Source organism: Varroa destructor, unplaced genomic scaffold (genome assembly GCF_002443255.2).
Source record: "Varroa destructor unplaced genomic scaffold, Vdes_3.0 BEIS01000004.1, whole genome shotgun sequence".
NCBI lineage: Eukaryota > Metazoa > Arthropoda > Arachnida > Mesostigmata > Varroidae > Varroa > Varroa destructor.
Genome location: NW_019211457.1, coordinates 11162875 through 11177915, shown reverse-complemented (window position 1 = coordinate 11177915; position 15041 = coordinate 11162875). Strand labels below are relative to the sequence as shown.

At 42.8% G+C, this 15041-nt stretch overlaps 1 protein-coding gene across 5 annotated transcripts in view; it reads left to right on the top strand.

Annotated features, from left to right (window-relative positions):
- Positions 1 to 15041, top strand: part of LOC111250525 (patj homolog) — a 52850-nt gene that overhangs the window by 28250 nt on the left and 9559 nt on the right. For all 5 annotated transcript variants that reach the window (XM_086986205.1, XM_086986204.1, XM_086986203.1 and 2 more), the window contains 5 exons: positions 445 to 519; positions 719 to 856; positions 9176 to 9806; positions 13718 to 13800; positions 14075 to 14152. In XM_086986205.1, coding sequence (XP_086842331.1) covers positions 445 to 519; positions 719 to 856; positions 9176 to 9806; positions 13718 to 13800; positions 14075 to 14152 — 1005 coding nt within the window. The remainder of the gene's footprint in view (positions 1 to 444; positions 520 to 718; positions 857 to 9175; positions 9807 to 13717; positions 13801 to 14074; positions 14153 to 15041) is intronic.

The window sequence follows — 15041 nt, the reverse complement described above, 5'->3', positions numbered from 1 at the left end:
GTATTCTTAAGAGATAAATATAGCTGGACTACTATACTCTATTATGTAGTAGCTCAATTGACACGTTTAATAAATATGAATATCATCTTTTTTTTTCGCGGAAGCCGTCCCAATGCATTACCTAAGCTCTGTTTGGTACCCATTTATCGGTCTGCAGAGTTACGCTCTGCTGCTGTTGAGTAGATTGAATCGTGTTTACAGCGTCTCCTACGATGTCAAATAGGTCTTTGTCATTATTTTCAAGTGGAAAGCTATGAGCCGAACGAGTTTTTAAAAAACGTATCTTAATTATTTATTAAAAAAAAAACTCGAGAATTTGTTTTAATTATTATTTATTTCGAGTAGGACTTTAATGTACTATAAGTAATATTGGGCTGTGAATGAAGTTAGTTTGATTAAACGGAAAGCTTTGTTTTGAGACTTTTCTTTTCTCTTCTTTGACAGGACGGACGGCTGTTGAGCGGAGACCATATCCTGCAGATCGGAGAGGTGAATCTACGTGGAATGGGTTCTGAACAGGTACCGCTTTTTTCTGAAATGAGCCAACTTCTTATTATGAGTGCTCATACGCAAACCGAACCTAGATATTGTGATTGATCGTATAAGTAACTGATACGTTGTTACTATAGCGCATAAAACAAACAGACTCTTGCTTGTGACTTCTTGAACGCTGACCATTGTTCACCCTACAATGATGTGTTATCCTTGACGTGTATAGGTAGCAGCAGTATTACGTCAAGCGGGCACATCCGTACGCTTGGTAGTTGCGCGACCGGTGGATGCTTCTGCAGCCGCTGGACTGGAAGGACTTGCGGCCCCCGTCGTACCCACAAGAATACTCGCCGACGCTGACCAGGTAATTGGACTTTACCAACAAAAAACCCGGTCATAATGTGTTCAATACAATAAATGTGATCATAAAAGAAATTGGTTTGTTTGTATCTGAAAAACCTACGTTCTGACGATGTAGGCAGTGGCAAAATCATCATGACATATCGCTTCCTCATCGTTGCACTCACCTGCAGTTTTATCCTACCATAAAAAAAAAGGTGCACATAATTCGGCCGGAACAACGACTAATTTGCGGTATGGAACGAAGTTATCCATTTCAAGATTTGAATCCAAGATTCATATGTGCCTAGGTTCATTATGGGGAGAAGCTGCCACGAGCAGAGCAGAATTTCTGCCTATAATGTTCCATCCTGCCAGTGCAATATTACTGCCTAGATTTTCATAGCTACCGACGCTGTGAATGTGATCCTCTCGCAAAATCTCCCCTGAATGCCGATGCATTCAGAGTAAGCCAGAAGCTGACAACTGCACCCTACGATTAGGGATAGCTCTGCTAATTATATTGTGCAATAACTGTTTTTAAGTACTAGGTGAAGCGTACGTTCATCTGCCTGTACGATAAGAAATTGATGAAAGATGCGTGATGACTAGCCGTAGCACACACTGAATATCTACAGAGTAAGAGTGTGTGATGAACATGGTGGAACAAATACGACTTCTCCCTATAATCGGCCATATATTATTTTCTCTTCTACTTGCTTATGCCCCCTTCTTTTTTTTTTTTCATTTCTTTCTTCCAATCTGTGGAAATTGTTCATTTGAGAAATTTTAAGAAGAACAACTTCGTCTGCTTCCTTGTACCTCACTACTGCCACATCACCAATATACAGGGTCTACCGGGAACTATCTGCCACTTCACTTCTGTGCCATTAGTTATCTGCATGATGTAGATGTGCCCACATACAGTAGAACACGCCGATGTCTTATGAGCGATAGCACTGAATCACGCAAAAATAAACCCGCATCGGCGCAACCGCACCTTCCACCTCGCCTATCTGAATCTTGTAGCCTTGTCGAAAAATCGGCCTGTATAACTCGACTATGAGGTCCCTGCTAGAGGTGTATGTCGGCCTGCTTACAGCAGGGAGCTATGTGCGTGTCCACCGAAATGACACCCTGCTATCGTTGCACGACCAGAGCTAGTCGTGCTCCTGGCTTTAGCGTAGACGGCTCTGAGTCTATCGCCGCTGTCCTCGGAGAGCGGATGAATTTTTTCTTGACCCTACTTCGCTAGAACCTTCAATTGTGCGTAGTGTTTCTAGTTCCTTTTGCTTTTCCAGTGACCACTTTGTTGTGTAGACCAACAGATACGCACTGGGGGTGGCCGCGGTGCTGGTGATGCCAACTTTCACTTTTAGAAACTTCGAACAGTTTTCAACAAGAGACAGTAGGCAGAGATTTGCGTCTGGACAATTTGCCCCACAAGGCTTTGGGTCCTAGTGAACGTCGTCCTAGTGGTTGTAGCAGAATAGGTTCAGTAGAAGGGACGAACAAGTGAGATGATGATACAGGGATGCAAATTTAGCTGTCATGCTACACCGCTGGCAGCATGGGCTTAACCTACCGACCGACTAAGCGACTTTATGGGTTCCGCGTTTAGCTATGCATTGCGAATGTAAACGGCAACTACCTATGCTTTAGCCAAAGGTTTCTGTGCTCAAACAGATACCACAGTGTTAAGGCTCGTCTGAGGAAGAGCAGCACGCTTCATGGACAGCTGATTGCAAGCAAGCGACTGGCAGTGGCAAAAACGTATTTGCAAATTAGTAGCAATAAGCGTATCGCCCATTGTCGTTGATTGCACGAAAATCCCATTTGCCACTTTATGTTGCGTGTAACTCGTGGAATTTGCTTTTTTCTTTTCGATTTTTGCATGTTACCTGAGTGCGGATCCAGTGCTGTGCTTGTGGGTTAACGTACTAAGCCCAGCATGCCTGAAAAGGACCACTTCTCACGATAGTGACCATTTGTAGTATTGGTCGCGGTTTCAATCATCAGGGGTGACTTGTGTTAGTTACGCACAAGGCGTTAGGCTTCAGCGAACAATGGTATCATGACAAAGTCATGACACTGTCAAGATGTACGTATGTATACCTATGCACGTCCCGTAACTCACCCAATAACTCAATTCCATTAACGAAGAAGCAGGACTTCTTTTAGTGCCACTAAAACTGTCACCAATCTCAGCTCGTGACAGCAACGCTAGCCCCCAGTGATGGTGCTCTGATACGCGCCATGTCACGTTTTGCTGGCCGCAATGACGGTTTTGTGGGTTGCTCAACGACTTAGCAACATTATGTTCGCGAACGTGGCTGTAGTGGTTCTCGCGGTACGTCAGGGCCACGCTCCGCTTTCTTTAGAAAAGCGGCTGCTGCTTCGACGGGTCTTTCGATTGATTTCCTAGATTGGCAGTTTGTGCATTCTTCTCTCGTTCTATGGTCACGCTTGCTTCACTGCGCGCTGGCGTCATGTACATATGTTTGCCTTCATCAGTCCACGGCCCCCGACTTTCGTTCCCGCTGCTACCCATACGACGTTCGCCATTCCTCATTCTATAGCTTTCAAGTTTCAGAATAGCAGTCGTCGCCGTCCTCTTCCTCGTCGTACTCTTTCAGACGCTTCTGAGAATGGAGGGCTATAGCATGGGAAACTGAAGAATATCAACAGCCGGACCTTAGTGGAGCTCAGGTTTCAATGGTACCGAGGAATGGTTGCAAGCTGCCACGAAAACGAGCCTTACCTTTGTTTAAAGTGCAGACGAACGGGGCTTGTCATCTTTTGCTGCGTCAGCCATAGAGCTGCTAAAAGCTTTTGTCGGTGGCCGCAACCTCTGATGCAGTAGTCCTTTTGGGAATTTAATTTTCTTTAGGCCGTTATGGCAACGTCATTCTTCCGGGAAGATGCAGACACACGTGCATGTTAAAACTAAGCAGTTGAAAGTAAATACAAGCAACAAAAGGACAGATAGAGGAAAATGTACTATTGGATAATATATATATATATATATATATATGTATATATATATATTGGACAGAAATAGATTTTGCCATTATTACAGTATCCTACTCGTGTGTATGCGAAATAAGAGAAACAACAGGTCCATATATTGATATTATTCGACCCGTTAATTGCTAAGTATTTAATGGCAAGTAGGACTACCAGGACGTTAACGCACTTTCTGAATGATTGGAAGGATCAGCAAAGTTGACCTTCGATGGAGCTAGGCCAACGAAACGGGCTAGTTAGTTTAAGCGCCTAGCCGACAATTTGGTCGTATGCAGAACATGACGTATATTTCGATATCGGCAGAAGTGTTGTTCGGCTTTGAAGTCGCAAGCACCTAAGATAGCCTAGGAAATAATCTTCGACCGGTTCTGTTGGGAAAAAGAAACTTTATTAAATTGCTTGTTTTCTGGCGTTAGAAACAAAAGAAAGAAGGTAGAACCAACTTTGTCAGACAAGTTGAGACTGGGCTTAGGCTACTATCAACAAAGTCAAGAGGCCGGCTGGGTCTACCAGTTAAGCCAACTTCATTGCGCCAGCCCGTGTAACGTACTCTATTGAGATCATTAGCGTTCTGCGGGGTTGCACCCCGCATCCGCCTGGCATTTAAATCGACAGACATCCAAAGCAAAGTGCGAAGTTTCACTGCTATCGGTGCTTCGTGATAATTATGCCCTCTACTCCCTTGGGCCTTATCATTTGCCCTTATATTAAGAAGAACATAAATGTTCAACCGGTGCTGGATTATGTTGCTATTACTGACGCCGTCGAGATACAATAGATTAACTACTTTTTCTGACCCCTTACATTTTCTACTAGGTTCTGTTAGTACCCACGTTGTGTTAGTAAGTTGATGCTAAAAGATCGATCAGGATTATGCGGAACTAATATGACAGTATCTTAGCCGACTGTTAATATTAAGAGAGCGTGAGCAGGATGGTTCCGGCAAAACTCCGACAAACAAATGGAAGTGAGAAAGCATAGAATATATGGCGGAAATTTGTACGCTTGGGTTATATTATGAATAATACTGCGGTAGTGGTGACCCCCAACGAGTGCTGCTCTCGGCGTGCAACGAGTATTTACTTTGCACAATAGCAACGGATTAGAGTTAGTTATCCTACAAAGATTACGAGCAATAGCAGGTTATGATTTAAAAAAGGGCGAAAGCAATGCACTCGTGTGAACAAGTGATTACTAACTCCCAATTCTACTAACTTAACTGGTGTATAATTTGCCTCATGGCTTGAAACGGCCCTGATTCAATATCGTGCGCTGTTCTGAATCAATTTCAATGATGCACTACATATATGCGATATCTATATGGACGTATACGTATATATATATCCGACTTGGTCGATCAGTAAATCGGCCGGTTGTCCGTCGTTATAGGGGCAGACAAGGTTGGTTTTCCAACGTATTTACTCGATATTTATATTATCAAGCCGTGTTTACGCTTAGAAACAAAAGGCTCAATTGTGAAATGTGTTTACCTAGGCTGTCAATTTTTACACGGATGACAGCAGATCTGACAGAGTGCAGTGGCACACTGACTGGCTCGACAAGACGCCGCAAGACATGAATTTCCCCCACCTATCTTTCCTGCGCTCCCGCTGCTGAAGCATTTCTCTTGCCGTGGTCCGTCTCGCGTTGTGCCTCGCGGATTGTTCCTGGTCGTCAGCTCCAATAGGTCTACCAGCAGTCAGCCGATATCAGAAGCCACCTCATGAATTATGGGCGGGTTCCATTATGCCAACGTATATTCTCTCATCGTTGTTCTACGCGGATTGGCATTTGTTTATAATAAATTTACGCGTCACCGTTCACGCTCGCTTCACTGCTCTCGACTTTATTTTCTTTTATTTTTGTTAATTTCGTTCTGGTTCTAAGCCCTTACACGTATCAGTCACTGTTCTCCTACGTGGCGAATACTACAATTACCATCTTCACCGACGTGTTTTTCTCGTCGTCCTTAGCTATTGTAGCTTATTCTACTTTGCCCTGTTCCCTCCGTCTTTATTTAGTGCTGTCCTTCTTCGCTGCTGCTGCTATGCAAAGTTTGGAGGTTTGTGTGATGGTGTGGATACATTTATATATATATATATATATATATAGTAAATAGCCATTAGCTTTCGCCAGTAGAACGCAGTCGCTATAACGTTCTTTGCCGGAACGTGGAACACGTGGCGTGGCGAAATGCATAATCGCTACCCGTACAGAATTGTGGGTAAATAGTCGACTGCCTTCCTCTTCTTAGGTGTTTCCTTGTGCGTTTATGTTTGGACGAGCTGCTTGTACAACCAATAATTTGTAAATAGACGTAATTATGATGACGTTCTGACGAGCACAATCGGTACTACTACTATTACTACGAGTACTGCTGCCGGTGGCCCTGTCCAGCTTATCGTGACAGGACCGTAAGCAGTTTTCTAATCTGGGGGTGTCAAGCAGAAGGGAAAGGAAGAGTTTGAAAGGGATTTGATTTTGCTCTACGATTGCTACTCTAACAAAAATGGCGGCATCAATTAGTCGAGCATATAGTTAGTGTTGGTACGGTTGGTGTATGACAATAATAAGCATAAGTAAGACCATATTGCTACGTAATAAAAACAACATGCAGTAGATAACACATGGAGACCTGGTCTGTTTGTGTGCAATTGTTGTCCTTCGTTATTTTGTAGAAGATCGTGTGTTCTCGCCTCTAACGCTGCTAAACGTGTGTGTAATGATGTATTTTGAACTTGATACTTACTAAAAAGAATCTATGATCCTAGAAATCGTCCTTATCTTAGAGGGACTCGGATGTGTACCCAGGTTAACTTGCACTGGGACTCTGAATTCAGTACGACCGTTCAACGGAGTATATAATGAGCTTTTAGCTTAAGTGCAGTGTCACCTCATATCGATTTGGCACTTCATTCGTGATGCAATGGAACCCCTGACACCTAACCTACTGCAGTTATTAGTGCTGCCTACGGTATGCGGATGAAACGGAACACTTTTCCTGCACTCGCCTGCCTAATGCTTGTCCAGAAGAACTGGAGACTGTCGCACTAAGGCCAGCTAAACACCGGCTTTGAAAAGCAAAATTAAAGTTTTATCGACAGCTGATATACGAAGGTAAAAATATTCGGATTTCCGCCAAAACCTGACGCGGACTGTACAAGTCGTCATACCTTGACTTGCTAGCTATTCGTTCAGGGGACGGAGCAAAATTAGTGCAGATAGCAGCTTCATCCTTCCGCCCCCCAGCTCCGACCTGTGCGAAGACATCGTCGTTGTTCGAGTCATTCATATGAGCCTTTCGTATTCGAATGTGACGGTGGCATCGGAAGAACGTATATTAAAAAAAAAAAAACTACGTGAAAAATGATCTTACCTATACCAAGAAGAAAAGATTTGATTGACGTGTATCCGCGTTCGCGTGATAGTTCAGTGCGTAATGTATTTGCCTGCTAATCTTAGAAACACTTCGTGGTCGAAGTTCGAACCCGGGCATAGACAGACAGACGGCTCGATTCGTGATGGAAGTCGGCAATCTTACGGAACACCTAACGGAGGTACGAAAAAAAAAACTTAAAACATTTGTTAGCCTGCGACGGCCTCTTGTACGCTTCATGGCCTCAAGATTGCTGCATTGCGTAGATGCTAAGGTTTTCCATCACCCTGGAGATCGTAGACGTGTGGAAGGTTCCTAGCACTTACTTCTTCATGGTGACAGTGAGAATCACTGTAAATCGTCTAAATGATGACGAAAGATAACATGGCTTAGTGTTATGTTGAACGGGATGATAAAATACATAGGGACCGCTGTGGGGGTTATAGGTGTTGAGTGGTTTCAATCGTTACCAAACAAATTGAAGTGCAGCTTGGATTGCAAATTGGCAGCTATATTTGCTTACCGGGGGCGTTTGTGCGAATGCACTGAAAAAAGGCACGTAAAAAACATAGTATCTATATGTGTCATCGGGAAGATATTGACCGCTTTAAGGCTAGATTGAAGTTATCAAATACTGAGCTAAATATGCACTATTGTGAGTGAAAATCCGATTGATTTTCGGGAAAATTGTATGTGATCTATCATTTTAATGGTGGAAGGTAACGCACTTACTATTTTTTTTACTTACTACTACGATTTTTTTTTCAAATGTTACAATTTAGTTAATTATTGAAGTTAGTTAGTTAGTTATTATTGACGTTAGTCTTAGCTTTGCTACAGATTGCAGCAGTACTTGTTCTGCCTATTATTACCGCGTGTGACTACTATGAGAAAAATATATATATTTTTCTCATCAAAGATGACGCGGACTTTTTGAGTTTCGTAAATGTCAATTCATATGGCATCCTAACATCTAGCTTTTTTTGTAGCTAGCTTTTTATTTAACTAGTTGAAAGTGTGTTTGAATTCCTTGTGTATATTTCGGCTGCTCGCATGTCCAGGTCGAACAACTTTTAGCATATTCAATACGAAAAGCATCTATCAGGTCAGAATTTTCAGAACGAGAGCAACTTTTAGGTAGTTTGTTTAGCTGACCTTAAGCAACACGTTTTTTCATGTATGATCGTATTTGTATCTTTAACATAATTAATGTTGAATACAGCGAATTTTTGCGGAAGGCGTTCTATCTGACAGGCAGTCCGGCCTACCTACTACTACGAAGGCTCAGAAGAAAGACACCTGTGATAGTATCTTGAAAGCCGTGTAGCTAAAAACAAATATATATATATATATATACCTTGCGGATCACAGTGTTTGAAGGGGTCACAATTTTTAGCAACTGAAATTCACGTAATAAAAATATGCAGTTTTTTTCTTTTCTCGATCGCGAAACTGTGATAGATCCAGGTAAATAAATTAAGAAACAAAGACCTGATCACGCACTATAATAACAATGGCTGAAAACGTTCGCTGGAGGCTGATTTCAAAACACCAAAAAGGTCAGGGACATCAAAGAAGCGTAAAGATTGGAAAGCTTACACTAGTTTTCTTCCTATTGTAAGCTTTACCGTTTTTAATCTGCGCTGACTACACTGACTTTTAGCTGCCTAACTAAACAACCACCCCACAAAGCCAACAATGGATTAACATTTCTTTCTCTTCCTGTATTTCTCCACTTACATTTTTCTACATTTTTAGCAATTATACTTGCTATTAACATATAATTCGTGGGTCAGCAAAATAGGTAAAACAACAACGACAACAACTGCTCCTACAAGAAGCACAGCAGGAACTGCAAGTTCATCAAAGCAAAGTCTCTCGTCCCAGAATTCCTCAACTTCACTTACTCTCTTATTATCTCTAACTCGATTTCTGTTCTAGGTTGAGCGTCACTTAGCTATGTTCTCAAACAACAATAATAGCGTTGACGACAACAACGGGACGACCACGGCCGCCTCAACGTTTGTTGCCGTAGTCTCTTGTGCTTCAGGAACGACCCCGGTAACGGCTTCCGCCTCCAGCCCAAAGCCGTCCGTGCTTGCAGAAACGCCCTCTGCCACTGTGTCATCATCACCAGGGGTTATCATTGAACCTTTGGCAGGGACGCCCGCACAAGCAGGTTCGGCGATACCGGCTGATGAACGGCCAAGTCCTGCAGGCGGAACAGGGCCTGGGCCCACAACACCTGGCCTCGGTGGCTCCCTCGGAACGTTATCGGCGCCCAACGCTCCTGTTGCCAGTGGTGTAGGCGGCGGTGGAGGCAGTTCTACCCTCCCCCTCGGCGTTGAGCACTCGCCGTTGTCGCAGAGTTCATCTCAAAGCGGTGGCAAGCTTAACCAGGAAGAAAACATAGTTGTTGCGGCGCAAGACATGCACACGGAGCTGCTTAGCCTCATGGGGCTCGACCAGCTGCAGCTGCCCGAGATGGAGACCTTTGAGGTCGAGCTTGTCAAGGATCAACAGGGACTCGGTATCACAATTGCCGGCTACGTCTGTGAGAAGGGAAGAGACGGTAAGCGATGGCAGGACATCGTCGATCTTAGACAGTCGTAGATATGGTAGCTAGCAGTAGAACGTAGCTATGTTTCGAGTAATAGATGACAATAACAATAGTTAGTAGAGAAACAAGAAAGTGTCTAAATGAACGATGATACCTGTCGATATCGAATAGGATATCTGTCCTGAATTACAGAAATACTTGTACGAAGTGCTTCATTCCACAATTCCATCGGTCTTTACTTTGTTCGTATTCGTTGGACGGAGGGGCTCAGAAAGGGAAGAGGTTAACATTTTCTTTGGAAGTCCAGAAGGTTATGACGCTGAGTTAGTGTGATGAAAGATGATATATATATATCATCTTTCATCACACTAACTCATATATATAAGTTCATATATATATATATAAACTTATATATATATAAGTTCAGCTACTCGGTTGTGAGGAACTCGTGGACATGAAACGACACGAAGACGCTCTTCAGGGATGGTGCCAATTGATATTACGCCATTACTGAAGGATGCCATTACGAGGGTTAGGTCCACCTATAGTAAATACGCATTCCCGTCTCCATATGTTTGTGCGTATGTATTTGTATGTGTCAACAAGTGGGTGCAGTGGCGATCGTAGAGTGAAGATGATAAATATGAAAGACGGATGATGAATTTAATGTCGTTTGGCCCCAGTTTAGTACGCTTTCAGAAAATACTTAGCAATAATCGGCCTATTATCATGCACAGTCTACAAATAGCATCACCCACCAAGACGCGGATATATGCTGAGATAACACCGAAATTTTTTTGGGTGGGAGTACACGAATTGTGTAGAGTGTGTCATAGATAGTCTGTTTCAACCAAAAGCTTGGTCGTCCAAGCCGCCATTCTAATATAGCAGCAAATTTTCTCAATATATGAACGCATACAAGCTTTTTTCCTTACAAATAAGCCTCCAGGCTAGCAACATATTTTTTTGTTTATTGTACTTGATAGTTACTTACCTACTGTGTGACAGAAATTTAGGCTTTTTCGGGAATCGCAAGTTAAAATATATCAGGAACCTGTTTCTATCCATTATTTTATATAAAACTGAAAAGGCGTCTCGCATATGTATATGACAGGGCGAATATGGCATCGTGGTCTAGTGTAGGACGGCGACAGTCCCCTTATGGCGTTACTAGCAGCAAGAAGCACGAAGAAGGGTGGAATTGGTTCAAGGAAAAGGGATGAACAAGTCAGGATATTCGAATAGTGTTTGTTTGTTTGAGTGACAGCCTATGTGGAGCACCAAATTCGGCCCTACCCATAACGAAGACGGCAACAACAGCGACGGAAGCGTGAAATAGGCGCGCAGGGGATCAGCAATGAAAGAAACGGATGCAGAAGCACTCGTTTCCCCACATTGGTTGTTTCGTGTCTGTGACTGTGAGAAAAGTCTGTTATTATAATGACATTATCCATGTCAACCGATGGTACCCTACGTTTCGCTATAGTAGTCTGGGTCATGTCCTCTCAACGTATTCAGACGGAAAAGGTCTCAAGTTTTCGTGTTTCACCAACACAACGAGGCAGTAAATAAAACAAAATTTCGTTGGTTCGACGGCGGACCAAAATGGCAGAAAAGAGAATGTTCTAAATCCTGTCAAAGGCTTGTAGCATTCGTCTGTCACTAAGCATGGCGCATGCTGAAGGCGACTGTACAATATAAGATGCCATCGTATAGAACGTGTACGAGCTAGCTGGCTGGTTACCCCGATTATTTGGGCTTATTCGGCGATTATTTGGGTTAAGTCAATCAGCTGCGGCCTAAAGCCGACGGCGAGCAAAGCAGTTTGTTAAACAATAGCAGTCAATTAACCCGCACGTATGCATGCGCACACATCGGCTCGTCACTTAAATGTAGATACACGTGGACGTAAACCCTTCATGAGGTTTGCGTAAATGTAATCGAGCCCTATACGTACGCTGTTTCAGAAGGTCGTATATTTCTTAATGTGTGACAGCATGTCAGATACGGTAAAATAAAACTAGGCCATAGAACAGATTCGTACTTTAACCAGAACGACTCCATACGGGCCTCTAAAAGGGACGAGCTCAATAAATGAAATTATTGTTCTTTTAGATATGCTATGACAGTTTAGTAATTGTCTTAACCCCGCTGACCCTACTTCTTCTAGGCTAGGAGTCCTAGGGAGACGACGCGAAGACTTACGATTTACTTCTGCTAGAGTAAAAACTTAAGTGATTCACATGGGAAACAACAAGGATCTTAAAATAGAATCACTGTGACATAAGCCTATAGAAACTGGGGTGTTCCTTTGAAGTCTACAACATGCTTGTATTGGTTACGATGTTAGGGGGCACTGAATTGATTTAGCCGTCTCAGTAGTTGCAAACGAAATAATTTGCACATAGTCAAGATATCGTGCACAAATCCCGTTGTCTAACAGCGACCGACCATTTCCACTATGGAGGTTCCTCGCAGCGAACGGACACTATTCGTTTTAGTGAAATCGTTTTGCCCTTCAGGGCTTTTGGTCCGGTTTGGATGTTTTTTACGGCTAGATCCTTCTGACGCATTTAATAACGATTTTGCATTTCAAGAATTTCTAACATGTAGAATATAACCTTTAATTGGAAACTATCCCTGCTTTGTATTATATAGTACTAGTTTCACAATAGCCGTTATCAACAAAGTTTGTTGCGTAAAGCCGGTAAAATATAAGCTGTCAGAAACGATTCGAAATTACGTACAACAAGCTCTTCTTATAGAAACCGCTTTCAATCATATTAGGTATTCATATATATATGAATATATATACCTAGTATGTGAACGCAAGGTTTACATAGGCTGGTTCATACCATTAGTTTAGATTTAGGTCGTTGTAAATGTGCAACAGCAGTACATGCGCGCACCGGACCTTCAGGTGTGCTCCGTCTAGTTTGAGAGAAACCGGAAGAAGAATGAACGAACAGAAGGCCCAACGTACACACGATCGGCCTTATATGCTGGGTGGCCGGCTGGCGACGTGCTGTCTGCCGATGCACGTTGAAGGTCGTTCCCTGTAGTCCTGCACGCTCCGTCAACCGTAGACTGCCCTCCAGTGGAGCGGTTGCTTCGCTGTTTGCTTTCCTACTTGGATGCGTACTTATCTTCAGGACAGATCTGCCACGCAAGCAAAGGGAAAAATGGCTGAGATAGTCCTTGAGCCGAGTTCGACCCGTACGTTCGTCGCGTTTCGTTGCACATGTCACTTGTGTAAGAGATTATGGAATGATAGGATACGCATGCGGACAAACCATCTAAATTTTAGTCCTGCAGTTAGCTGTTCCTACCGGTGGTGTCGTTGGCTTTCGACAACGTCGAATAGCTCCGTCTGTGCTATAACACGGTGTTGACGTGTGTGTCTCAGCGTGTGTGTGCGTTTTGTGTATATGATGCATGCGGTTTTTGGGGCAGCGGACGTATAGAATCAACTAGATATGGATGCATCGTTCAATACATCTGTACCGGAACGGAGTAGCCTTTATAAATGCTTATGCAGTACAGCTGAGAATAGGATGGACCTCTGAATCAGAAACCCAGTAACGAGAATAGGAAATTAAAGAAAACCTAGTTTGCATTGTGGGCATTTAACTAGCCTTCATATTGCAATGTGAGACGTTTACCAACAACTGTTACAGCAATGATTTCAAATCTATTTTTACACCATTAGCTTTCTCGGACATTGTTAATATACTACAAATAGAATGGAACTAAATTACGTAAATGGTGCTTTGTAACCACGTTCTTGAATGGAAAAAAAACTCTAAAAAAATCGTACGGGGAAAACATAGAACTTCAAAAGGCCCTTATTAAATGAGTATTATTTAGTAACATCTACAGTCTAATTCGACCACTTGTTAATGATATACACATCTACTTTACAGAGGAAATTTCCGGGGTATTCGTTAAAAGCGTAGCAAAAGGCAGTGCAGCTGATCTCAATGGACACATTCGAATTAACGACCAGGTAAGTTCGTAATGAAGGAAACAGAGCATGTAGATATTCTACTAAAGAATAGCAAATACGTTGCCACAGAATAGTAAACGTAGTGCTGTGAGCGTCTGTGAAAAAACGTAATCACTGAAGTGTCTTATGACTGCTATTTTATGTTTTCGTTTGCATGCGACCCGCCTAAGTCAAAAGGGTCTAACTAGATTTCTAAGGATCTAAATTGGATTGATGTGTTTATTTCTGCAACGAAGAATAACTCCGTTTATTAAATTATGCTTTTGTTTTTGAGGTTATCGAGGTGGACGGAAGACCCCTGCAGGGATACACGAATCACCAAGCCGTTGAGCTACTCAGATCTACCGGAAAAGTATGTATAGCGTTTTCCGTGTCGAGCCAAAAGGAGTCAATTTTATGGGGTCCTAACGTTCGGTACTTTGTATCGAAAATGGCATCTTGAGAGGGTGGCACGGGCGTTGCCGGTTTGACTTTATAGCTAATCATCACTAGAAATCATCCTGTTGTAGGCTAACATTTAAATTAAAAGTGCTCTATGTTCACAACTTTTCCAGCAGAACCATTATATTTACCTCCAATTTGTGTTCTGCGAGTTTATTAGCAGGATAGCTAGCACGTTGAGCACATGCTCAATAGAATGTGTTCGGTCCTTGCGACCCAGCTCCTTTAGATTTCTCCAGCCCACATGTCGCACTTTACGACGTATCAGTATGGAAACCGTTTTTGACCTCTACTTAGTATTCATTCCCGACGAAAAACCGACAGCTGTATACGGGTCACTGTCCCCTAGAGGAGCATAGTCATCGGAAACGCCACAGGGACTTGTTTCGGCTTCCTGGGATTTTCTTTGGATTGAAATTCACAGTAGAGTTCCCCTCGGTCACAGTTGATTTGTCATCTAGCGCCTTGCTGTCCAATGAAGGATGAGTAGTTGGGCGGCAAAGCGTGGTCGGTGTGGACCGGCTATCGGTGGGGTCAATATTAGAGATGAAGCTAAGGGAACATAGAGAAAAAAAAAGTGACAGAAGATCTCAGATGTTAGGGACTTTGGTAGCGAACGGTTCGGATTCATTAGGTTTTTTAACGACATTTCTTGCGTACGCTGAAAGTATGACCTTTGATGATCATATTAATTTAACATAATTTTCATTCTTTATGAATTCACCTTTAAGTGATGATCTGAATCACTCAATCGCTTGCAAATGCGATGCGTCGAGTAATATTTGGGTTTCATTTTTTCT